The sequence below is a fragment of the Thunnus maccoyii genome, chromosome 4, assembly GCF_910596095.1.
Source record: "Thunnus maccoyii chromosome 4, fThuMac1.1, whole genome shotgun sequence".
In the NCBI taxonomy this organism is placed as follows: domain Eukaryota; kingdom Metazoa; phylum Chordata; class Actinopteri; order Scombriformes; family Scombridae; genus Thunnus; species Thunnus maccoyii.
In genome coordinates, this window is record NC_056536.1 from 12,059,982 (window position 1) to 12,086,171 (window position 26,190).

Genomic DNA, 26,190 nt, shown 5'->3' on the forward strand with positions numbered 1-26,190 from the left:
TCAGTACATTTTTACCCTCAAGGGCTCACTGAGGAGCCTTCTGCAGGATAAAGACACATCAGTTGCACTTTTATGAAGAGTGGGCCGAGTTCCTTATTTAACTTTCGACCTGAGTTTCCACATCGCTGAGCTTCAAACCAGAGGCCCTCCTGTCAGAATCTGACTTTACAACCTCCACGGTCGTCCCAATAAATAGAGACTGCATATCTGAAGAGGAAATGTCTGCTAAACGAACAGGAAACGCCACTTCCTCTGGTGAGGATTTACAGCAATTTAGGGATAAGATTGCAAAAATGCAGCTTACGTGAGAGAGCAGTGTCGCCTGTGTGTGTGAGTGTGTGTGTTTATATGTGTAATGACAGACTTGTTGCTGTCTGCACCAAAAAAAAACCTTTATTTCTTAGAGCTCCTGTTCAGAAAGTAGAGACCCATATTTGATGTACACATTAAATGAAGACTAGGGCACTGAAATGAGAGAGATGCTAATACTGTACAGGCCGCCTCTGCTGTGCAAGGCTAGGAAGGAGGACCCCCTCCCCCCTCATCAGAAAATAAACTGAAAATAATTTATTTTTTTGTCACTTTTTTTTTTTTTTTGGTCTTTTGGTAGCAAAAGAATACGATTTGTGTAGAAACAAGCAACATTTTGCATCTGTCATCTCCTCTTTAACCCTTCAAAATGTCCTTTGCAGATGTCAACGGAGGAAAACAAAAGAAACCTGAACACAACTTCAGTTGAAAGGATTTAAGTTATAGCAATACGCACACTATCAAGTGTACAATTTGTCAAGGTTCATTTGATTTCTAATAAAATACTTTTTTTTAAAACCCATATACATTTCATATATTTATCTTTTTGGGGTATATGGATCCAAAAATAGACATTTAAATCATAAAGAGAGAATGGGAGGATAGGGGAGAGAAATAAAACTACAAAAGCTACGAATGGTTGTCCTCCAGCCTAGAGAGAGAGACAGAGAGAGAGAGAGGACAGAGGAGAGAGAGCGAGAGACAGACAGATAAAGAGAGATAGAGAGAGAGAGAAAGAGGGGGATAAAGAAAGAGAAGGAAGTGGCGAGGGAGGCAGAGAGTTAGGAGGGGATTGGCCAAGCTATACAGCGCAGTATGACACCCACTTTAGCTCATTACACACGTACAGTCGTGATCAAGGCACAGGGATCTTCTAAAAGTTATTTTTTTCAATAAAGTTGTACAAAATAATACATTTTACAGTCTGTACAAGAATAATAGTTCAGCAGTAAAGTAAAGACAGACATACAGAGGAGCGAGAGGTCGGGGAGGAGGGAGGAGAGAAGAGGGAAGATGGAGGGAGGTGCTAGCAGGTTGTTTGACCACATGAGTGAAAAAAAACAAAAACAAATAAGCGTCCCGTTTGTTGTTGTCATCTTCTTCCTTTTTTTCTTTTTAAAGTCCAGGATTATTATATTTTATTTTATTTTTAAAAAAAAAACAACAAAAAGAGCACTGCCAGTAAAGTAAAAGTGCGGATGGGAAGGTGGTGGAGGAGTGAAGGAGGAAGAGAGAGAAAGAGACGGAGAGTGAGTAGAATCGGCAGAGGAGAGAGAAGAGGGAGAGAATGACAGAGACAGAAAGAGTAAAGATAAAGAAAGCGCACAGGGCACAATGGCACAAAAGTCTACACAGACAAAAACAGCTGTGGAGACAGTAAAACAGGGTCAATCATGACAAGATGAGAGTTCTCTTTAACTTATATGGTACTGTACTGTAGAAGGATGCTTTTTGCCCTCCGTTTGTTAAGCTCCATAAAAGTTGGCATTATTTTTTTTTTCTTTTTTTCTTGTTTTAAACTCAATATTTCCTCCTAACGTTTTGCTCCACTACCAACAAGGCAAAGTCAGGTGGCAAAACAGTTCTGCGGAGGAGTCGAGGGACCGTCGTCGTCCCTCTCATGTCCAAACTCCAGCAGAGAAATTCACATCGGAGTCGGCTCTGTCCTGTTTGTTGTGAACCTGCCCCACCTCCCCTGCAGCCTGGCTGATCACAACACACCCCTGGTCCGTTTTAGTCCGTCGACGTGGTAACACTGCTCCTCGGGGCTCAGCTGCGCAGTCGCTCAGTCTGTTTAATCTCAAAGCACTGTGACGGACAAAAAAACAAAACAAAAAAAATCAACCGACAGCTCAGTGAACAGGTCGCTTGTCGGCTGCTGCTACAGTAGGCGGATCAGTACATTTCCGGATCCGCCCCGGTTGTTGCAGTCCAGTAAAAAGCAGGTGTGATACGTTTCTGTGTGCAAGCAGATTCCTGTGGTTGTTGTATTTCTGGATGTGTGTTAAGTGATAGGAAGGATTGGCGTCGAGTCCTGAGCACAGTGCTTGTGTTTTCGTTAGATACAGTGTTCAGCTGATCTGTTGTGACATGTTTATTCTCTATTTGCAGTGATTCAACAGTCATCTCTTTCCAAATCGCACTTCAATCTCAACCTCAATCTCAACCGCAGCTCGAACCCTCCTCACTGCAGGAGATACAGTCCAGACTTTGGGAAGGTGAAGGTTACGTGTACAGGGGGGAGGGGGGAGACGATACATGATGTCCGAGAGGCGAGGAGGCTGGGAGTATGGCTGAAAGTGGTGGAGATCAGAGTCCGTTCATGTGTTACCCCCCTTAAACCCTTCATCCGTCAAAAGATCTCCGTCTACTACAGGTAGGGAGTTTGCATCGGGGGAAGTTCTGGCTTCAGGCTGTTTACTGTAAGTGTGTGTATGTGTGTGTTTATGTGTGTGAGTGTTTTGGCCTTCACAAGAGCTCACACACCTCTGTGGAAGAGGGGGAGTTCAGAGACTCAGGGTTCAGGGTGTTTCATAGTCCGATCTGTTTTTGCGTTTTTTTTTTTTTGGGCCGAACACCTTTTCCTCTCCCATCACAACAGCTCGTACTGCCTCAGGTGCATCCTCTGGATGATGTCTCGACAGTCGTTGAAGACGCGGCGGATGTTTTCCGTGTCGACGGCGCAGGTGAAGTGGGGGTAACAGTAGTGCCTCCCGTCCCCGCTCGCTGTGCTGATCCTCTGTAGATGGAGAAAGGAAAAGGTGAAAAATAAATCACAAACTAACACAGATAATTGATACTTCAAAAAATATACAGTAAACAAACACATTCTTGGTCATGTTATATATAGCTCTCACAGTATAAAACACACAAGCAGACCAAACTCACCAGGAATTCATCTCTTATGAAATACTTTGCCCTTGTAACACGTGGATCTTCTCCAGGCTCTGGTGTCGCTGGAAGATGAGAGAGAAGCTAATGAGACCAACTGCTACATGATACATAATCCTTAAAGTGACAACTATTCAAACATGAGGTGATCTTAAAGCAATAAGGATGGAAACTGGCTTTTTTTCATTTATTAGTCAGCAAGTAGACATTTGTGTGTGTGACCAGATTGATCTCCCAAGTGTATATCAAAGATGACCTCTTGTGGTCACCGGCACTAAATGCACCGTCCCTCACATGTAGTTTTTTTTTTTTTTTTAGAGGAATCACCAGTCACGAGTTTGTGCATATTAACTCACACAGTCACAAAGAAAAAATACTTTACTTTACACTAAAAGCTGAAATATCACTGTAGTAGTTGGTGTATCCCCATGAAAGCACAGGGATGTTTCTGCAAGCTCAGGAAACAGATTTTTTTTTTTAAAAACTGGGATATATTTGGCACAGGTGGTGGAAAACTGGGACATCTTGGTATTTTTCAGACCTGTTTTCAGCTGGGACTGTTTGAGAACAGTTTGGGATGTCTGGTCACCCTACTTTACAAACAATTATTACAAGAGGTCAAAGTATCGGTATGTGGATAAAGCTGCAGCATGACTGCTCACCATCGTCAGGTGTGGTGTAGCGAGCAAATTCAGGAAAGTATTCCTCGATTTTAGACTTTCCTGCCAGCACCTTCTCCGCTAGCAGGTCCTGTTTATTTAGGAACAAGATGACAGAAATGGTCCGCAGCCACCTGAAGGAGAATAAAACACTCTGAATTAAGATCAGATACACTGAGCCGTCAAACTGTGTCTGAGTGGTTCCTGCAGAAAACATTTCCACGACTGAAAACAGTACTTTAAAGGAGAAAATAAACTTACTGGATTCAGTATTAGAACAAAAATAATGTCAGCAAATACATTTTGACTGAGGCATGAAACTCAGTGACGTCCATGTTTGTCATGATATGAGACACGCTGTAAAAGATCTTGGTAGTTTTCCACCTTTCTGCAACAATAGTTTGCTTACACGCTGCTGGAACTTGTAAATAACACGGTTATGCAATCTTTCAAGAGAAAAAGCAGTTCATGAAGTTTCCCAGCAATGTTACCTGGGTGTGTCAATAACTATGATCTGTCTGCAATAACAAAATTGGGGGGGGGGGGGACCCTGAAATTAAGTTCCTGGTTCCTGGTCCATCTTGTTTACTTCTAATAAGTGACAGAAAACAAAGAGGCCAACAGACATCTGCTTCTCCTCACCTGTTGTTCCAGATGTTCTTGAAGAGGTTGAGGGCCTCCTGTAAACGGTTGGTCTGATTGTCCTCTCTGATCACCATGTTGTAACTGCTACTGGCCACCACGAAGATGATGGCCGTTACGTCTGAGGGTGAGAGAGGGTCAGCAAAAAATCAGACACAGCGAGAGAAAGAAAAAAAAAAGAGCCGAGTGAAGTGAGAGGAAGCAGAAAGAGTCAGTTACCATTAAAGCACTGGATCCATTTCCGGCGTTCGTCTCTTTGACCGCCGACATCGAACATACTGTATAAATCAGACAAGAGACATTAAGGTTCATGGGTGAAATACTGCCATCATGTGGACAAACGGTACATCTATGCTTCAGTACGCCTTCATAGTACGTTTTAATACAAACTTTGAGTCAGTTTTATAAGAAATCTGCACAGTTCCTGAGCAGATGAGTTTTATTCCTCCTTCTCTTTACATTTTTACTTACTGGAAATTAACTTTGTCCACTTGGAATCTTGTCTCGAAGATCCCTGAAGTCAGTACTCTGCACCGCAGCAAATCCTGGTGAAAATAAAAGAAATTGTGACAAAAAAGGTTGTTAAGATCATGAAGATATTCTATATGATTTTAAATACTTTCAGCACTAAATCTGGAGCAAGTATAGCGTCCTGAACTTATTTTCTAGATCAGGGTGAAAAACTTTAAGGAACTGGGACATGGGATGTTTTTTATTTTAGGCCCACATGTCTGAGCTTCACAGCTTGGGTAAAAACGATCACTTTACGGTAGCAGAGATTCACCCACCTGATCTGTGGGAGTGTAGTCACTCTGCTTCACAATTTCAATCTTGTCTAGAAAGCTGAAGAGACAAAAGGTGAGAAGGGGTAATGTTAGTGGTGGAGAACAATGACAAAAAACTAAAACACGACTCTTTGATTTCTCTTCTCTTTAACAACCTGTAACAACATTTTAAAAAAGCATCATGTGTGTTTAATAGAACGTTAAATAAAATGTTCCCTCATACAGCATTTAGAAACAGGAATGAAAACATTTTAACTTAGCCGAGACATATTATTTGAAAAGCTTTAACACAACGTTTTGACAATGTGACTGAAACTCTCCACTGGACCAACATAAATCATATCGCCGAGTGTTTGACCTTCAAGGCATCAGTGGACGAGCCGTAGAGAAATAAACACACTTGGAAGTGATCAGCAACACAAAAAGCAGGAGACACACAGCATGAGAAGCATGGAAGATGTGTCCAAAATGCCAAAGTGGTAGAACTTTTATCAATAGCTAATAGATCATTTTATCAGTAAAGTAGTGCTCTTTCAGGTTCTGTTATGCACATGAAAAAAACCCTGCTCTAATGCTGTAATTTATACTATAAACACTTTGCATTATTTTATTATTAACACTTCATTAGTCCTGCAGTAATTAAACGGGAGGTGGGCCACGATTTAAAATCTCCTGACACACGTAGGAAAACATTTTCTGTGGGAAAAAACCTTCAAACTTTTTCTGAACTGCAGATGACTGATCAATATGACATGAAGCCAATGTAACAAACAAGATACTTACTCACACACTAGTTTCTTACTTCTGATTCACATTATCAAGTGAAATTATTTTAGTAGTGCTATTATTTCTTTTCTCTAAGGACCCCAGGAGGAGCAGCTGTCGTGCTGGTAACAGGGAACCCAAATAAATAGACTTCATGGTGGTCGGCAGAAACAAAGTTTCAGAGGATTATCGACATAATTGAAACATTTAGGTGTTATTGTCTCATAAATGGTTATAATTCAGAGTGAAATTGACCCTTAACAAGTCATCACGCAAGAAAAAACATTTAGCAACCCTTTGTTCAAACCCTGCAACAGATCAAATAAAAAGTGTCTTTTAGTCCACAGAAAGTTTGGACTCTCAACATTAGATCTTTTCACCTTTTAATGTCTTTAAAACGTCACAGATTAAGTCAAAAATAATCCTGATGTGTGCAGTCTGCTGCCATCTCTTCATATAAATATATAATTTAGAAAATTCTTGGTATTGAAGTTTAAACAGTTTCAAAAAGTTTTCAGCCGTTTGGAGGCACAAACTTTCTGAAATGCTGGTTTGATTATTTACTCTCACGTTAGTTTGCATCATCTCTAAACACATAACAGGAAAAGAAGACGAGCGGTAAACTTCTCGTCTCACAACAACAAGTGTCTCTAATCTGTGTATTCCTGTGAATCAAAGAGAAACGGACGGAAACAGAGATGATAGAGAGAGAAAAGACAGATGGAGAGACTTGATGTGAGGACGACGTGCTGGAAGCAGAAACAGCAGAGAGATGAGAGTGAACGTGAGAGAGAGAGAAGAAACAGAAAGAGAGACAGAGAATGAAAGGTAGTGGCGTCTGTCTGACATTACAGAGCAGATTTCAAAAATAGCTCCCCAGCGCCCTGGCCTCCAGCACGGTTACCATGGAGACCCAACCACAGGCGCTATTAATAGTCTATCAGCTCCCAATCTAGTGCGGCTGGAGTAGCTCCAGAAAAAAAAAAAAAAGAAAAGAGACAGACAGAGATGGAGAGAAGGAAGACAGAGGAGGAGGAGGAGGAGGAGGAGGAGGAGGAGGAGGAGGAGAAGAAGAAGAGCAGGATGAGCTTGTGTTTTTGTTCTGGATGTGTGAGCAAGAAGAGGGAGGGAACAAAAAGACAGGACCGTACCATCTCAAACACCTGAGGGAGAAACACAAGGGGAGGGTAAAACTTTTAGAGGAGCAAATCGACTTCAAGTGTTAAATTAAACGCACATAATATTCACTAAGACTGATGTATTTAGTAAAAAACAGCTGAGGCTTCGGGCTCGTAGTCCAGAGCCGAGCAGCGAAGGTATCCTCCACAAACATCACCCCTCCTCCTCCTTTAAACATCCTCTGGTCTGTAGATGACTCAGCCTCGGCCATGTTTGCTCCCAAACACTGCAAACTGCTGCTGTTACATAAAAAAATATTTAACTACAATTTTCTCTCTTCAGTCTCTGTAACTGCTTTTGCTTTGGAGAAGATAACTGGATGTTGCAATAAACTGTCAGCTGATGAAAACTGGGCTACATCGCATTTATTAAATCTATAAGAAAATACATGTTTATCATTTTGATATGACAATGAGAAGATGGTGTTTTGGTGATATAAAGTGTAAAAGACGCTGTGGGAAAGGGAGGCAGAGAGGATCACTGAGCAAAAGTCTAAAGGACAGGTGGTAGTTCTGGGTTTAGATAATGAGAGCGCAGCGACGTACTGTATCTGCAACTGTTTCTGACATCGTTTGTGAGTGAGATGTTGTACATGAACGTCAATAAAGAAACAGTTTAGCGGCTCTTTGCATATAAAAGTCAGCTGGAATCTACGAAACATCAATACTGATGCAAACACGTGTGTATGGCCTTCTGATTCGGAGTAAAATACTGGTGAGACGAGCAAAGACGACACTGATGTCAGAGTTTTCTATGCGTCTGTCAGTTTATACACTGAGTAGAAAACGTTATCACATCTCTGAAGTCAGTTACCTAACGGGCACAAAGTCTGACGCAGTATCCTACAGCTGCCACTAGATGTTACCGAAGAGCAAAATCTTAATGACTGTACATGAATTGTACACTATTATGAGCATTTTGTTGGTTACAGGACGCATTACAGTAGAGCCATGTCGAGTTCACATCAGGCATGTTTGCAGTATTTCACTCAAACAGTAGAATGATTTGGTTAAGTTGTTTAGACGAGAGAAACACCAAAATATGCTCGTCCTTTTTCCCCTACAGTGTTCAATCCAAATCTCTTCCAAGAAATGACCTTAAAATATTACAGATGTTGACATGCGACAGCCAGACGATTCTCATGAATGGAAAATCCAGCCTGTTTGTGCTTAATGACATGAAGTCTGTCACGTTTAGATGAAGTTACAGGGATCAGAATCAGGGATGATCCCCCTCCACATGAAAGCTACAACTGATGATTGTTTCAAATCATTTAAAAAATAGCTGCCATCAACAAATATATAAAAATAGTAAGCATAGTCTGTGTATGTTTGTCAATACTGCAACCTTTCACCCAGTCAGTATGAGTCCTGCTGTGGTGAAGTCTCCACACTGACCAGAGGGAGCTGCACTTCCTGGTATGAAGCTACTTTAAAAATCACAGAGCCACCATGATGTCCTGAGCCCATGTGACGCTGTTTGTCATGGTTCATTTGTAATCTGGCAGTGTGAACCAAAACAAACCAAATAAAAAATGCAACAAAGTACATTTTGCCACTATGGTTTGGAGCAAGAAAAACTAACTGCAGGTGTAACCGAACGTTAAGTTACTGTTCTGTGAATGTTCAACATTAATAATAGTAAGAAGAAGAAACTTTATTTATAAACAGTTCTTCACATTAAAATATATAAAGGACAAAAAAAAAAAATCACATGATAAAGAAACGTTAAATTTTAAACTAAAAAAACAGTGTACGGTCATAAAAACCACAACTTATTAGTTTAGATGAACATTAATATTTCTGAACTCATATAACACCAATTATTTAAATAGTTTAATAGTCTGTCTTACGAGCAGAGCTGCAACGATTAGTCGATTAATTGCCAACAATTAAATTAAATCGCCAACTATTTTGAGAATCAATTAATTGTTTAGAGTCCAAATTCTCTGATGACAGTTTTTAAAATGTGAATATTTTCTGGTTTCTGAATATCTTGCAGACGTCACATTGGGTTTTGGGAAACAGTGATCAACATTTTTCACCATTTTCTGACATTTTAAATAATGAAAATAACGGTTAGTTGCTACGTACTTTAGGGAGGTATTTTCCATATTATAGAATAGGACTTACGTCTCCTGAAAACTCTTGTTACCAAAACTGATTCAATAGTTTTTGTGCCAACTTGTGAAAACTGTGATTCTGAGGCCTTTAATCTGCACCACGAGAAATACTGTTTACACTGAATTATCAGTTTTTTAATATAGAGCTGAAATTATGATTATTTTATTAGATGACTGGTTGTTTTTCAGATTGACATGCTATTATGGTGGTTTGTTAAGTGTCTTAACCAGTAGGCTACTGGGACAACTGGAAGCCCTGGTCGGGTGATTTTGATAGAAATCACTCAGCAGCTATTTAATAATGGATTCATTGTGAGGCCTTTTCTTTGTCTTATGTGAAAGTTACCTGAGTATATTTTGGATTTGGACAAAACAAGCTAACTGATGACATCACCGAGGCTTTAGCAAACCTTGATTTGCATAATTTGCATTTTTTTTTATCCTTTTTCTGACATTTTATAGACAAAACTATTTATTTATTGAGAAAAGAATTGCCAGATAAATAAAAAATGAAAATAATAATTAGCAGCAACTCTAAATCTAATATTACACCACTACTATCAACATCAAAAACTACCAGAGTTGAAGATCAGAAACATCAAAACGTCAAGAGATTTTTTTGTAAGGCTGTTATATTGTATTTAATGGTACAGCAGGTGCGTCCATTTATTGTGTGCCACCCAATAAATGTCAGTGTAAAATTCACCATGAAGCTGGACTGGCAGGTGGTTACTTACTATTGTGCACAGTCGATTAGCTGGTACTCGTTGGATCTCTCGTAGCACGCTTTGACCCCCTCGTCCAGCCACAGTGTCTTCGCATGATCGTAAAACTCCTGAGGAGGGACAGACAAATACATGAAATTAAAAAAAAAAAAAAAACTGGATTGGGAAAAAAGTCAGAAAAGTACACGATTTGACGTTGCTGCTCAGTGGGATAACTGGGGAAATGTACGTGTTTGTGTATGTTTACCAAGCTGAAACCTGTTTAAAATGGGATTACAAAACACACGCTCAGTTTGACCTAACGGCAGTGGAAAAGTTCAGTTACACGAAGTATTTTTAGTACAGTAAAAATCGGCGACCTTTGCTTGATTAAATTGGGTCAACCAACAGTTGATCTGCTGAATCAAAGAAAGGAGACATTCTGTATTATTTACTGTGCATATTACACCTAGTATGACGGCTGTGACAGAAGACAGAAACTAGGACGGGGTTGTCTGTCGTCCATGGCGAGTGTGTGAGGGCAGCGGGCGCTTGGCGTTTCTGTTGACACCACATGCAGTGTACGTTGTGCCTGGGCGATGCCTGTGTACATGTCTGTAAATGTAAATAGGGGCGGAGGGAGAGAGAGGCTCCTCACTGTACACAGGCACCATGGATGGACTAACCACTTCACTGACTGAACAACAGACGTCCTCTGATTTCATTTCAAGGATGTTAGAAAGTAGCTGAAAACACACTAGTAACTTATAAAAGTTATCATAACATCTCCCCTGAATACATAATGGCAATAAAGGACACAGTTATAACCCCAAACTATTCAATCTTTATATACAGTTTATATATAGATCATGTTTTGAAATGCATGTCCAGTCTACAGCCTTTCACAGGTGTGAGGAGGATTACAGGGCAACACATGGCCTGTGTATCCTTTGATAGTGGTGCCAATATGATACCTGAACCAAACATCTGTGAGCATTAGTCTTAACATGAGCAGCAGTGCAAGAACTTTGTCTTAACAAATACATGACAAAATAAGCAAAGATTTCTAATTCAGCTCAAGGAATATCTGATCAAAGAATAAGTAAATAACCTCCAATATTTGACAGTCTATAACACGTTTTCATTGGTTCCCAAAAGGTTTTGATGTTGATATCCAGGCAACAGTCATTTTTTGGGTCATATGTTTGGGGAATTTACTGTATAGAGGAGCCAGCTCAACAACTTCATAACTCCAAGTCAAAACACTTCCTTCACAGCAACGTGTCAACATGTCAAAAATACTACATGAACTATTTGTAATTGGCATAAAGCCTGGACGTCCTTCTGGACAGAGGACATGTCAGTTCACTCAAAAACTGGATTATTTGTCTTGCGAATATCACGTCCACAAAAATACACAACATGATTCCACACAGGATTAAAAATATCACTGAATGACGCCTATTACATTATTTGACCTTCTCTATCCGATCCAAACCTGTCCAGACACGGTTCAACTTGTGCTCAGGAGGTGTTCAACGTTCCCCATTAGAACGTCATCTATACAGTGCAGATGTTTCTCTTTCTCTAACTTTTTAAAGTCTGATGTTGGGAAAAAACAGATATTGATTTAACATTTAAGTAATTTATCAAACAAAAATGCAAACCATTTTCCAGTTTCTCGAATATGAAGGTTTGCTTATCTTTGTTTCTTACGACTGTAAATCGACTGATTAATCGAACACGTGGACAATAAAGTTCCGAAATATTTGACATAATAAAAAGTTGCAGCATTAAATCCAGGTCCTACTTGTCAAAACTGGGGTTGACGTACCAGGTGTGTTGATGTGAAGGTGCAGATAGAAATGAGGAACAGACTAATGTGGGACTCAGCGGTGTGTTTTGTATGTATGGGGGCGGTTTAAGTGACTTAAAGGACCAGTGTGCAGGATTTAGTGGCATCTAGCGGTGAGGTTGCAGATTGCAACCAACCGAATACCCTTCAGCCTCCCCTTCCAAGCTTGTAGGAGAACCTACGATGGCCATGAAAGTCAAGAAACACACAAAAGTCCCTCTCTAGAGCCAGTGTTTGGTTTGTCCATTCAGGGCTACTGTAGAAACATGGCGGTGCAACATGGCGGCCTCCGTGGAAGAGGACCCGCTCCCTATGTAGACATAAAGGGCTCATTCTAAGGTGACGAAAACACAACGATTCTTATTTTCAGGTGATTATACACTAATTAAAACATACTTATGAATATTATTTTAAATTTCTCTCAAATCTGTTCTGCTAGATGCCTCTAAATTCTACACACTGCACCTTTGACAGGAGCTTTTTGGTTGCCGTGTCAATGAACTGTCTTAATGCAGGCCGAGCACAGGCTGCTTTCTAAATCAGAGCGGTAATACACAGACGCCTGTCTGTCTCACTCTTACAAAACACACACACACGCACGTGACGCACACACACACATTCTTTCAATTACATCGGTTTATAACGGAATAGATCAATTTGCTATGTGTAATCATATGTAGGAAGTTATCCACTGCTTAGTAAAGCATAAAAACAACCAGATAAATTAGCAATGTCACAGTCCTGACACACACCTCTCCCTTTACACACACACACACACACGACTGGCATCGCTGCTGTCTCTCTCTGTCAGGCAGATCCCGATGAAAGCAAGAATACACTTTCGCCATCCTGTTTTATAACTTGGAAACTATGCCGTGCTCGCCATAAACAAGTCAACCAACCAAACAAGAAAAGCCAACAGCAAGCGTAAACAAATAATTGCTTCCCAACAGCTCAGCATGAGTGGAATTCCTTGGACGGCAGGGTGACTTAGCGCTTAAAGAGAGCATCATCCTGTAGAGAAAAATCACAGATTTGATTCCCATAACAGCTGACGTGTCTTAATAAAGTGTCGCTGAGTGGTCGTCTGCTGTCTGCTGCTAACATAAATCACTCAGAATGAGAGTGTAAATAAATTAATTAATAAATCAATGTATCTGGTAAAGACGATCACTTGACTCAAACACACGTGTGCTGCTCTCTATCTTCTATTTTTCCTGACTTTGGAATAAAACAGGATCATTATCTTCCATAAGTAGCTTTTTATTCACATTTCTTAAAGGATTTTTCTTCCCAACCTGGACTTTTTTTTTCCGTATCATTTGTCATCATGTCTTACAAACTTCCAGTGTAACCCAGTTATCTAAAACACTTACTTGGAAGCGGGAATAACAGTCAGTATATCCAGAAGGTCAATTATTCACTGCACTGTAAAAATGTGTGCGTGTGACTCAGTACATATGTTGTTGCCAAAGAGGAACGTAGCCAAAAAAATCTAAAATATCTTTACAGTATACAATTTGATTTGCCTTCATTTTCACTTTCAAATAGTTTAGTTGTTTAAAAGACCACATGCAAGTCTCTCCTGTATCTCTACAATTACACTGATGTAGAAAAAGTTATATCTATGAAAAGTTATAAAAAAAAAAAAAATCTATAATCTTTCTCCCTTTTACCTCTTTTGTTAAGATGTTCTTGAGACGTACATTCAGTCTAAGATTCAGTTCTAATTTCAAGGGGATCACGAATAAAACTTCACATCCTTCGAATTGCCACTGAACCTGGTAAATGTGTCTTTATTTGCGACGTTAGTGAGAGAAATCTTGTCATCTGCATCGTCCCTTACATGTAAAAAAAAAAAAAAAAAAAAAAAAAAAAAAAAAATCCTTTCATCATGTAGCTCTCCATGACAGCAAACTCATCATGTGTTTACAAACAGAGCACTCTTTTATAAATCAGTCATGCGCTTTAAGAAAGAAAAAAAATAAAAACCTCAGTCTTCCTTTCATGATGTAATGCTTCCTCAACCCTCCCTTTTCCCTCCTTGCTTCCTCCGTCTATTACAGCATCTCTTTCTGTCACATTATAGCCATTAAACTTTCAAACTGGGCAACCAGAAAATCCTGAATTCTAGCTAAACTTTCTGGAAGCTACAAGTGTGTTTTCGGCTAAGAAACAGAGGCAGCGGGGCTCGTCTTTGGCGAGGTTGATGTGTAGGTGCTAGTTTGGTCCTGCGGGACAGCTGACCCTGTTTACTGAAGGTCGTCATGACTGTATGGAAAGAAACAAGAGGCTCTTCAGCCGCCTAATGTCTCTACATAATCACCATCATACGTTAAACACAAGCTGTGGCGCTAATTAGGTTGTTGCACCAATTAATACATTCATTAGCAGGAAAGTCAGAAATACTCATCTTCCCATAACACACAGGCGCTATTAATATGAACCCTGTGCCTCGAAGCATTAAAGGACCATGTTAGTGTTTACCTTTCTAAACAGTATTTCTATCAAAACAATTAACATGAAAATCAATTCTATATCAGTGTGAACAATTATCATCGTGTAGTTTTCAAATGCATCCATAGTTTGAAATCTGATCATTTAAATTTAAAAAAACGTGATATTCTGTGTCATGGATGATCACCAAAACATTATTTCAAACATGTTTCAAGACTCTGAAGGTTGATTTTCATGCTTCACTCAAATAAACTGAAATTAAAGGTTGTCTGGAGTTTATTAAAAACATCCAAACATTAAAAGAGGGCATGTTTTTGAAAATAGTCAGCAGAGGGATACGATGTGTGATACCTGACTGGTATGGTGGTATGAAGACATATTTTTCCCTAATTAATGAAATCCAATGAGTACTTAAACATGTACACTACAAGGAGGACCTGTGGCGTTACTATAAAAGTTTTATGTTTTATAAATTGTTTAGACAGACAGAAAACATATTAAAAAGTACCATAAAGTACCAAAACAGCAGGACTTTAAACAAAATTAATTCCCAAATACTAGAAAATGAACTAGAGCTTCTATTTAATTCACTTAAAAGTGAATAAAGTCTGGCCCCACAGGTGGTTGTGGATAAACAGCGAGACTCTGAGGTTTGGTCTCTTGGCATGGACAATTAGTTAATGGGAATGTCCCACTGAGACACTAAACCCAACACAGACATTACCCATGAGGTCATTAGCAAAGCTCAGTGTTTGCTGCTCGTGTCAAGAGATTAACACCTGGGATTTTGGGACTATTATCTACTATCATTTACTGACAAACCTACCTGCACCTGTTGCAAATATATCGGCCACAGCTTTACACCAACAGCCAAACAGGGTAAACAACATGAGGTGATCAGAGAGGTTACTAAACCAATCCTAAATTTAATTTAGCTACAGTTACACTTTTTGGAGGTGAAGATAAAAAGAGCTGCACCTGAAATGTTCGTTAAAATTGTCCAATTCATTGCAAAACCACATGCACAAAAAGCTACAGCTGCAAAAAAAAAAACGTTTCCTTTAAAACTGGTGTGAAGATAATCATATTTCTGTGTGTGTGTGTGTGTGTGTGTGTGTGTGTGTGTGTGTGTGTGTGTGTGTGTGTGTGTGTGTGTGTGTGTGTGGTGTCTACTTACAGATGGAAAGTCAAAGTCCTTCTGGCTGACGAGGTTGAGGACGTATTCGATCCGGTGCTGGTTCTCTGGACACGCCAACTGCACCGGCGGTGTCAGGGTGCTCATAGCTGTTACTATGGTCTGTCACACACACACAAACACCAAAGAAAACACATTTAAATAAGGATGACGGACACACAGATGATCCGTCTCAACAGTTGAATTTATCAACGTATCAGAATCATTTAGAGCATTTTTAGTGTTTTCATCTGCTGATGAAATGGACACAGTCACTCACCTCGATAGCTTCTTTAATATTATTCTTGATGTCGTGAATTTTCTGCTTCTTCTCTCTGAAACAGACACACAGGTTCAGTGAAATCATCATCATCATCATCATCAACGTGAACTTTAAGGTAGGACAGGACACACAAATAGTACAATGAAATAAAACTGCATCCAGTTACTGATAATTCAGGAGCCAAAATAGCAGTTTAATGCAGTAAAAAATTATTAATGAATGAATAATGTTGACAGAATGGTCAAATATGCAAAATTATAATCAATAAAGAACATGAAATTTGGTCACTTTCACTGTCATCGAGGCAGACTCACAGCTTACATTATCACTACAGCTCCACTGCTTTTCTTCTCTTAAACACAAGAGAGGACGACTGTTTATTTTGCAAATATTGTTATTGTGAAGTTAAAAGGAAAAAAAGGTACCGGGAGGGAGTTCCATGTTACCATGACATGGTACACAACAGTGTGCTGCATCGAGTTTGTTTTTGATCTGGGAAGGGTAAACAGACCTTCATTGGCACGCGTGGTAGAGAAATTATGTCTGTCTGCTGTGAAGGATAGCTGTTCGTACAAGACATTTGGACTCTCTGTGACAGAAATGTTTCTAATAAAGGCAACCAGAGAGCCAGTTATCTGTCACCTTGAGCCTCCCAGGACCGCAGCGCATTGTGTGTACAATAGTTGTATGTCAGTGACAAAAGGGCGAGATGGGCCTCTTTGTTCTGTGCCATTTTTTTCTCTTTTTTTTTTACTTTTTCACAAGTGACACCGCAGCACTAAACCACATGCAATGCAAAGTTTCAGTGTCTTAACACCAGTGCAATTTGCACCTTGAAGGTCATCCATTTGGTTACTGAAAACTAAGGCTGCACAATTCTTCTATAACTTCACCTGACAGATAAAATCTATGAGGTGTTTACTGCTCTTACTGTCCAGGTTTAAGCTGCATGATGCATTAAAGGTTTAGATGTAAAGAACTATAATAGAAGTATTTTCTAACTCACTTAAATTTAGCAGGCTGCAGATTGCCCACAAGGGGGAGGTGTTTCGACATGGTCGGACTAGTTTTACACACGCTAACCTGTGACACAGACAGACTCGGTCATTAATTGCAACAGCAGTTTTCAACTGCAGATGCAGATGTGATTGTCAACACCTACTAGCCAATAAAGTAATAACTGCAGCATGTTAGACACTTTCTCGATAGCTCAGGCTTTACGTTACATTAATATGACAAAGAAGAATTTCTAACTTGTTGGCTAAAGTCTTGATCAGGACTGAACATGAACAGATTAATACTGAGAACGTCTTCTCTCACACACACGTTTCTACTCAAACACAAAATTCATACACGTATGCAGACGAACATTCACACTTGACCAAGCTGCCATGTTGCCGCAATGCTATTTATAAGCGTATTTTGGCTCAACATCAATATCGATCACAACATTTGCTCTGTTGTCGATGCAGCTAGGGCTGCGAAATTCATTGAAAAGTTACTGAAACTGACTCTCTAATCGACCTAATTTCAGTCATGTCAGTATGTTCAATAAATAAATTCTGTCATTGGCTGCTGCCTATCCCACTGAAGTACAACAACAAAAGTACACAATCAGTCAGTGTTTGCTTTGTGGGTTCATTTCATAAGTCAGTATTGTTCAAATAGAGAGTTTTAAGCTACATGAATAACAACGCATGTCCAGTCAAACTCAGGTAAACATACGACTCAAATGTTGGAAAAAAGCAGCTGGGTCTGGGTGGAAATGAGAAAGAAGATACTATGTCCATCGTGTGGGCACATTTGGCTTCAGTAAACATGATACAGCACAAAACAAAGTTAAATGTAAATAGTGTTAGAAAACAGCGGAGTAGCAGTAGCAGTCAGGTTGGCAGTAAGCCATGACTGCAACAGTTAATGTTTAGTATGAGCTAAAGTTTGTCAGAAAATTAATGTTACAGCTTCTAAAGCAGAGTTGCAAAGCAAAGTTTTGTTTACCAGCAGCCAAATAAGCGACGCTGTCAACGCTGACATTAGCTACATTGCTGTGAAACGGTAAAAGTGTCTCACCTGCAGCAATCTGTTAAGACAAACCTTTGCTAGAATAATGTCACATCATTCCCTAAAACTTCCAGCTGATTGAGATAACAGAAGCCAGAAAAGTAATATGCAAATCTATTCATCTATATGTTTATAATATTAAGCTATTTACCTTAGTATAATATAGTATAAGCTTTAGTTTTGTGAGATATGAAACAGCTTATTTCTCTTAGATATTCCTGTTGCTGTATACCTGAAAATGCCTAAAAATGTTCTTAATTACTGAATATGTTAAATAATTATTCTGTTTATTAGTCAATGCAAAGATTTAATAAGAAGATCCACTGTGAGGACCGAAAATCTTGTGCACAGGTGTATCTAATAAGATATCATTTCATTAATTGTTACCGAAGTAAATGTGACAATCTAATCGTGGTATTGATTTCAGGTGGTATCGCCCAGCCCTGGTTGATGCATCAATCACATGACCTTCAAAACAGGGACTGAAAAATACACACACACACACTTGAAAACCATTTGTGTAATACTCTTTGGCAAATGGTAACAGAGCCTGAGAAGCCTGTGAGGTCAGTGTGCTCTAAGAAACACAAGAGAAAGAGAGACAGCGAGAGAGAGAGAGAGAGAGAGAGAGAGAAAAGGGGAGTTAAGACTGAGTTTATTGGGTTAGGAGGCAGATTGAGAAGGCCTTTTTACATTTTCAACCTGATAGTCATTAAAAATCACATGGCCGTGTGTCTGCACTCTCCAGTCTTAAGAGTGCGACTGCATGCCTGTGTGTGGTTAGTGAGAGAGGGGAAGAAAAAAAGAAGACATGACACAACATACTTGTTACAGCGATGACGTCTAGTAATATGTTAAGATGAATATATGCAGAGAAAATGTAAAGCAGATGACAGGAACTCATAATATACACTCATAATTCAGGATGTGAAGATATATATTTCTTCTGCAAAATCTTAAGGTGAATAATCAAATATATGTGTATTGTGCAAAACGTCAGTACAGTTGCTTAAAAAACACGAACAGCTGGAATTAATTCCAAGTTATTCACAGTTAATGGCACTTCAGGCATTGCTGGTTAATTCTTGATTGAGGACTAGCGATTCATCTACAGATTATTTTTCAATTAACTTATTAATAACACAACTAAATTTCCGACTGAACTGTCAACAGCTGAGTTGCATTGTGGGTAATGTAGGCGCCAGGTTTTGACAGTGAAGAAGAATGCATGGAATATAAAAAGACGAGGAGTACTTTTCTTTTTTAGTCTGGAAAATGTATAAAAGCAAATATTAAAATTTACTTTATGCATGAAGTGTATATTAATCAATATTTTTACATTAATAATGGATCACATGATTACATGTATGTGAAAGTGGTCACTCGTAGAGACTCGTAGAGAATTATCATCCGACACTGCAGCTCCTCTCAGCTCTACGGAGCATTTTAGCATCTTTCGACTCTGCAATCTTTACTGTTTTGACTCAGTCTCATCGCTCTCATTAGCATCAAGAGCTTCTAGATCAGAGGTTTAGGGTAGGGCAGCTCAGTCATAGTTTTTCAAAGAATAGAGAGCGCTGAGTCAGTCATTCATTGCTTTTCCCAAATCAGGCCAGCAAATGGAACCAGCAGTCTTCCGGTCACAAGCCAATTACTCTGACCTTTAGGTTACCACAACACTCAATCCATTCACCCAAAATCTTTCATCACAGGCGTTACTGAACCCTTTCAGTCCCAAATCAGTAAATTTATGTCCTGCCTCGGGATCCGAGCTTATTAAAACATATTACTATGCTTGTCATGTGGAGACCCACAAGCAACTGGCCTGCAAGACTGTTGTTTTGGTTTGAACAGATCTTCAAAAAAAAAACAAAAAAACAACAAAGGTGATTCATTGTTACCATCTTAGAAGGTGACATCTGACCGCACACTAAGAGTCAAACACATATGGAGCCACATATATATGAGTACTCCAGTTTACTACACATAAAGGGAACAAAAGGGTCTTACACAGCTTAGTAAAAAAAAAAAATAAAAAAAAAAATCAACCAGATAATCCAAAAACAATGTCACAGATCTGACTGGAAGTTGTGAGGCTGTATGTGTTTGTGTGTCTTGTTAATGAAGACACCGATCCACTCGCACACGCATACAGACATACAGCATATCCACACACACACACTGCTCAGTGTTGTGGAGTCACGCGCTTGGTCATACGCTCTTGTCTGCCTTAGGTGCTGATTTTCTAGTCTAACCTTGCAAAGATGCTTCCATCCTCATTACAACCACCAGACCAAAGCAAGTCGCTGACACACAGATGAAACTTTCCATTTTGCTTATTGAAACGAGCACAAGTCAAGGATGTGATCCACCAACGAAAAAGCAAAAAACATAAAGAGCAAGAGTTGTAATCTTCCATAGAAAACAGTTCAGAGTTACGTCTCCAGAGAATAAATTAAAGAATTCAAAATTAAGGATGCTAAAAAAACAGACAAATCAATTAAATTTACATCCACAGAGGCAGAGGAATGTCTTCTTCAGATTATAAGAGGCAGAAGCTGAGTTCCTGCTAATGACGGGGTAAAATAGTATCTGGAAATAATTCCTGATGCTTGTTTTACTGTGTTTGGGTCACCAGATTGGTGTTGGAACAATAAGGTCCAGAAAGAAGCATTAAAGAAAGCAACCACACTTCCAGGCTGGCCTCTGCGACACAGGCGGCTTCTTTCATTGATCTCTCTGAAACACACAGACGTGATATTCTTCTCTATTCTAAGCATAATGAGCATCTACTCCTATACTTGCTTATAACACCTTGTTATTTTAAGAAAGATATAACAACAATCATTGTTAGCTTTCAACAACTACAGTTCCCATAAGGCTTTGCATGCCCACAGTGAAGGTTATTGGGAGATGTAGTTCCTGTAGTTCCATGGAGCCAAGCTAAGTCACACCACTTAATTAGCATTCAATATTCTCCAACATTGAGTAAGTTAGCAAACTGGTATTTCCATTCACTTTACATGAAGCTAGTCAGCTAACAGCAGAGGGATTACCTCACTAGTCACTTTCAGCCAAAACAATCAAATGTCCATCAACTCTACCGTGTTAAATAGATAACTTCAATAGTCCAGGCTTGACTTTGCCTCTTTTGCAGAGGGTCAAACATTACCTACAAAGTCCACATGTCACAGACATCATTATGGATCGACAGGGTTGTCTAACTTTAAAAGCTTTTCCAAAAGCAGCCTCCCTCTGCTGGAAGACACAACTGGTGTATCATCTGTGGCCATCAGTATCCCACAGCCCTCTACATACTGGCCAATTGTTTAATACAGCATGAAGCCAATCCTCGTCTACTCATAAGGTCGGAAATAACACATGACCACAACCTGTTAACCACGTATTTGTGTTCAGGTGGTCATCAGTCACTAGTGAATACATGTCACAAACACCACAACAGGGTGCGAATAATGGAAGCCAGACATAAACCTCACTGTTTATTCTTGTTTGCGGCTTTAATATGTTGTTAATCACAAAGGTCTTACAGCTAAAAAGAGGTTATATTGTACAATTAACCTACTGCAATATTTTAAAGTGTCTTATCAAATGATAAAATGAAATGTCACAGCTTTTACTGTGAGCACAGGTATTATGGAACTTGCCCCAGTTTACCACTTGTATTAACCATTTGTCAGACTTTTGGGGGCAGCTTCATTGAGGTAAAACTTTGCCACTGATGTCAAACACACTATTAGTCCTCTGTGAGGTCAGAATAAGTACAGATTCAACCTCTTCCATGGACACGTCATCGCGTACCACGTTCTTGAAAGGATGCAGCCCCAGAATTGGGACGCAGCTATCGTCTGGTGCACTGAGCAGATACTACCTAAACCGACTTTGGATATACGGCCATGTTCAGCTACTACTTACTCTGCATTGAAGCCGTTGACATGTAGGATCCTCATCTGTTTCACTATGGTGCTCTTTCCTGACTCGCCAGCTCCTGAGAGAGAAAGAGAGAGAGAGAGAGAGACGAGGAAATATTAGTGATCTGTTTACATGTGAAACAAGATCACACACACAGTGTTGGGACATAGACCGTACACATTTGTCTGAAATGCCACTGTGCAGTGTCCCTTATTTGAATTGAACTGAAAAGGTTTTCAATTTGGATATACATAAGCTGTTTTGGCTGTGACTTTCTATGTTCAACGGAAACTTTCAATGAACAAACTGAAAATTTCATACACGACTGACTTTTTTTTTATTTGGGAAAACTGGGAGTAGAGGCAAGGACAGTGCTGCATGGTCATGGCTGAAATAATAAACTGGATTATTCCACTAGATACCGTGATCACAATCGCAAGATTACATTTTGAGATGTGACAATGACTGCGTTTAGACTTAAACCTTTTCCGTAAAAACATGGTTTCATTTCCCTTTACAAGTAGAAACTATAGTGTTAAATACAAAAAGGTTTAGCAGGCAGTATGCTAAAAACGGAGTCTGAATTTGGCATGTGGGACAGTCCAGAGGAAGAAATGTTGGATTTACCACCAAGGTGCCTCATATGTGGCGTTGATTGTTACAGCAGGTTATTCAAACCTCATTAACCACCATCGATATACGGCTGCCTGCAACTGACCACCAGTGTGATTGATTGTGAGATGTGTATTTTTGCTTTACTGTACTTCCACAGAGTTATACTGGTTTGAGCTTAAGATCTTGTACAGTGATTCCTTCATGTAGCAACATTACACAAACAACTCTAAAACCAAACTGGTGAGCATTTAAAGGTGTCAGCTGGATTTTCACAGCAGACTGAGACCACATCAAATTCAATTTAATTTAGGCTTCACTGCCCATCATCCATTTTGAGGATCTGCCTTTTAACGTCAAACTTTCCCAAATGCTTCCCTCTTCAAAAGTTTTGAGTCCCATCCCTCAACTCACACGTTTTCTTCTGATAAACAACTAGTTCAGAAGTTCATCATATGTCTTTATGTGCTGTCTGCAATCATAGTCTACAACCCATCATAATAATACATTGCAGTAGTAATAAAACTGATACAGCTAAAAGGAATTAAGAGAAACTGGTAGCATATAGCATTGCTAGCCATGCTGCAGGTCCCTAAAAGGCCTTTGTGCATCGTAAGATCGAAACTCATAGCTGTTTCTCTGTATTGTCAAACCTGTAGTATGTACAATTGCTCGGAGAGAACATCTTAAGCAGCTCTTTCACAGTTTGATGTCTTTCCTGTCAAAGGCCTTCAACACTTCTTCATTATGCCGTCTATTCATCTTAATTTCATGTTTACAACTGAAAGAAAGATCAAGAATTAACAATGACTACTAACTTTACACTTAATCAAATAAATTCTATGCCTTGAGCAAAAGATATTTTATTCATTTTTAGTTATGGAACACCTGTCTGAATTATTTTACTTAATCCTTGTACGACAACGTGCCTCATTCTAACACAGTGTTGCTTGTTTCTGGCTAACATCTATGAAAACACATAATTTGGTGTTTTAAGTCTCAATGAGTGACTGAAGGACATGTTTGGATGGACATGATGTGGTTTGTGTTCCTCTCAGCTGAGCTGGAGTCCTGATGAGTTTCTGGTAACTTTGTGAGTCATAAAGGAGGTATTATCAAATATCAGACTCCCAATATTAAGACTTGATGTGAAGACACAGGCATGACATGACATCTCAGAAAGGAGACTTATTCTCAGCCATGTTGAATCTCTCCAGTGGAGGAAAATGGGTAATTTTCACTATCTGTCCAGTGACCTCAAACTAACAGTCCTACATGTCTGTACATCTGTTGAGAAAAAGTAAAGGACCTGAAGATTTGAATTCAATTCCTTAAAAAAAAACTCTTGACAATCCCAATATTAAGCATTAGGACATTTGTAGTAGAAGAGTCTGTGACTTGGGCATTTTGGTGGCTCAGCAAGCTACAGCGCATACCATGAACTCATAACATCATGCTCTCAAATCTGACTGATGACCTCATGGCACAATGTCAGCTCTCCTGTTTCTCTCCCATCTTCGCGTCTCTTCCCTCGCTGCACCGTCACACAGTGCACAAATGCCAAAAACATCCTGCAAAGTAACTGCATTAAATTAAAGTACAGAGGTGTCGTGGTGAATTTGGGGCCATTTTGGTTGCATGTTTGAAAACACACACACACACACACACACACACTCGTTCAGGTTTGGTATTAAACCTGAATTGTTTTGAATATCAGCAGAACTGCGTCCATAGTACAAAGACTTCAAAACTATTAAGATTTGCCTCTCATGACTTGGTCAGATTCTTAGTTTTGTTTATTCATTCTTCTATTTTCTGATTTAAGTCAAACATTTTTACTTTTAAATACTGTATTTTATTTATGCAAAGATCTAGTACAGATGTTTGTCGAGTCAGCATTAAACACTGACGGATTTGAGAGGTTTGGTTGGATTATAAACTGCAACTGACAGAAGTAAAAGTAGTGAATTACTACAAGAGGATTCTTGTCAACAGCAGTGCGTCCAACAGGCAATATTCCCACAGTCTGTATGATACTGAAACTTTAAAACTACACTAATAGTTTTAAAAACTGAATATATTTAAAAAATAACTACAATTCAAAAATGTGTTTCTATTGTGAAAAATCCTTAATGGACTCAAACTGGGTGACTATTAAAAACATTACCAAAAATATCAAACCTGTATGTAACTCTCATCAGACCAGATACGGAAGTCAGATGTAGATATAATCTATTTTCAGTCTATAATCTACTAGTATTGTCAGGTGAAGCGTTTAATTGTTATATACTGTTGTTTCTACCCCGGAGGAAGTTATGTGGAAGATGTGTTAGTGTGTTAGCAGCTAGCATGGCTGCTGATATATCCGGTCAGCTCTGAACGATCAATAACCTTAATAAATGGTAAATACATAAGTGGTAAATGTATCTAATCTGAACCCAGGACATGTAAATACATGGACAAACGTATCACTGTAATGCAGACACAGATGTAACCTGTGTAGAACATCACTGAACAGTTAGAGAAAAGTGATGAACCAAAATGTGGGTGATCTGTGGGGCAGGATGTAACACTATTAGTCAACGTATCATTTACTGCAGTTAAATAAGAGATAACTGTGGCTGTACATTACCATATAAAACACATTTGTTCCTTTGATTAGCAAAGATTGTGCAGTTCACTTCAACTGTGGGCTGTCAGGCAACTTTGTAGTTAATAAAAAGTTTAAATGAATCATGGGTATGATTAGGTTAAAAGTATAAAAGATAAATAAAACTAAAAGATGTGCTTAATGTTTTCCTGCCAGACATAAAAAGACTAAAATGTGAATACATCACAAGCAATCTGGTAATTAAATGTTCCTCAGATTATTATCCTGATGGTTTTCTTTGCTATGTCTGAAAATGTATCCAGGATCTAATATTACAGATACAATTTTAGGAAACATGATGAATTAAATTATAATGTCACTGATTGGATAAATGTTGTGGGAAGTCTGAGGAGTTTATGGGATCCAAAACTTGTCCTCATCCATGGAAAACATCCATAAATTTTAGGTAGTTTATTTGTTTTAGTTAATTTCAAAAACATCATAATTATAAATGGAGACCAATAAATCCATTGTGGTTCCCCGGAGGCCATTATATCTCGAGTAAAGAGGCTCAAGTCTGAAAAAGTGTTATTTTGTCAGCTGGGGACTGAGAAACAACCCCCGCCAACATAAGCCACAAACCCATTGACACTTTAATTAGGTGATCTAGTTAATCCAGTGACCAGAGTAGTTTTAGTTGCAGGTTACAATTAAACTGAGCAACATAATGCGACGATCAACAACTTCAGCCAGGTGAACAGACACTAAACATTTTGTCCTACAAACAGACTGCCGACATATGTGTGTCACCTCCACCCAACACAAAGACTGACACCACAAATGCTGAACTTCTGGTTGCCACTAACCACTAGATTCTTTACAGTACTATCATATATTGTACTACTTCTCATAGTATCTTTCCCAAAAACATAATATAAACAAAGCACAGGGCCTTGGTTACATATTGCAGCTGCACCAGGCTTGAACTGAGTGACCAATGTTTCAACAGATCCCCCAAAATGTGCAGCATCACAAACAACAGCCTGCAGGTCCACAGGTCTGCAATAAAGGAAAACTAGTAGATTATATAATGGAAAGGCAGCTAACTTTACGGCAGACATCTTTGTTTTGGTTTTCATGTGGGTCCTGTCCTTCTGCTTTCCTAAAGTCA

The 26,190-nt window shown here is 39.1% G+C and overlaps 1 protein-coding gene across 4 annotated transcripts in view; it reads right to left on the bottom strand.

Annotated features, from left to right (window-relative positions):
• Nucleotides 1-730: 730 nt before the first annotated feature.
• The window catches only part of gnas (GNAS complex locus), a 41,090-nt gene continuing 15,630 nt past the window's right edge, over nt 731-26,190 (bottom strand). For 3 of the 4 annotated variants that reach the window (XM_042409447.1, XM_042409448.1, XM_042409445.1), the window contains exons 2-12: nt 21,821-21,893; nt 15,824-15,878; nt 15,547-15,666; nt 10,091-10,188; nt 5,291-5,345; nt 4,974-5,047; nt 4,722-4,780; nt 4,503-4,623; nt 3,864-3,994; nt 3,199-3,266; nt 731-3,049 (exon numbers count right to left, since the gene is read on the bottom strand). In XM_042409447.1, coding sequence (XP_042265381.1) covers nt 2,903-3,049; nt 3,199-3,266; nt 3,864-3,994; nt 4,503-4,623; nt 4,722-4,780; nt 4,974-5,047; nt 5,291-5,345; nt 10,091-10,188; nt 15,547-15,666; nt 15,824-15,878; nt 21,821-21,855 — 963 coding nt within the window. In that variant the 5' untranslated portion in view covers nt 21,856-21,893 and the 3' untranslated portion in view covers nt 731-2,902. The remainder of the gene's footprint in view (nt 3,050-3,198; nt 3,267-3,863; nt 3,995-4,502; nt 4,624-4,721; nt 4,781-4,973; nt 5,048-5,290; nt 5,346-10,090; nt 10,189-15,546; nt 15,667-15,823; nt 15,879-21,820; nt 21,894-26,190) is intronic. The other variant, XR_006095866.1, reaches the window with a different exon arrangement.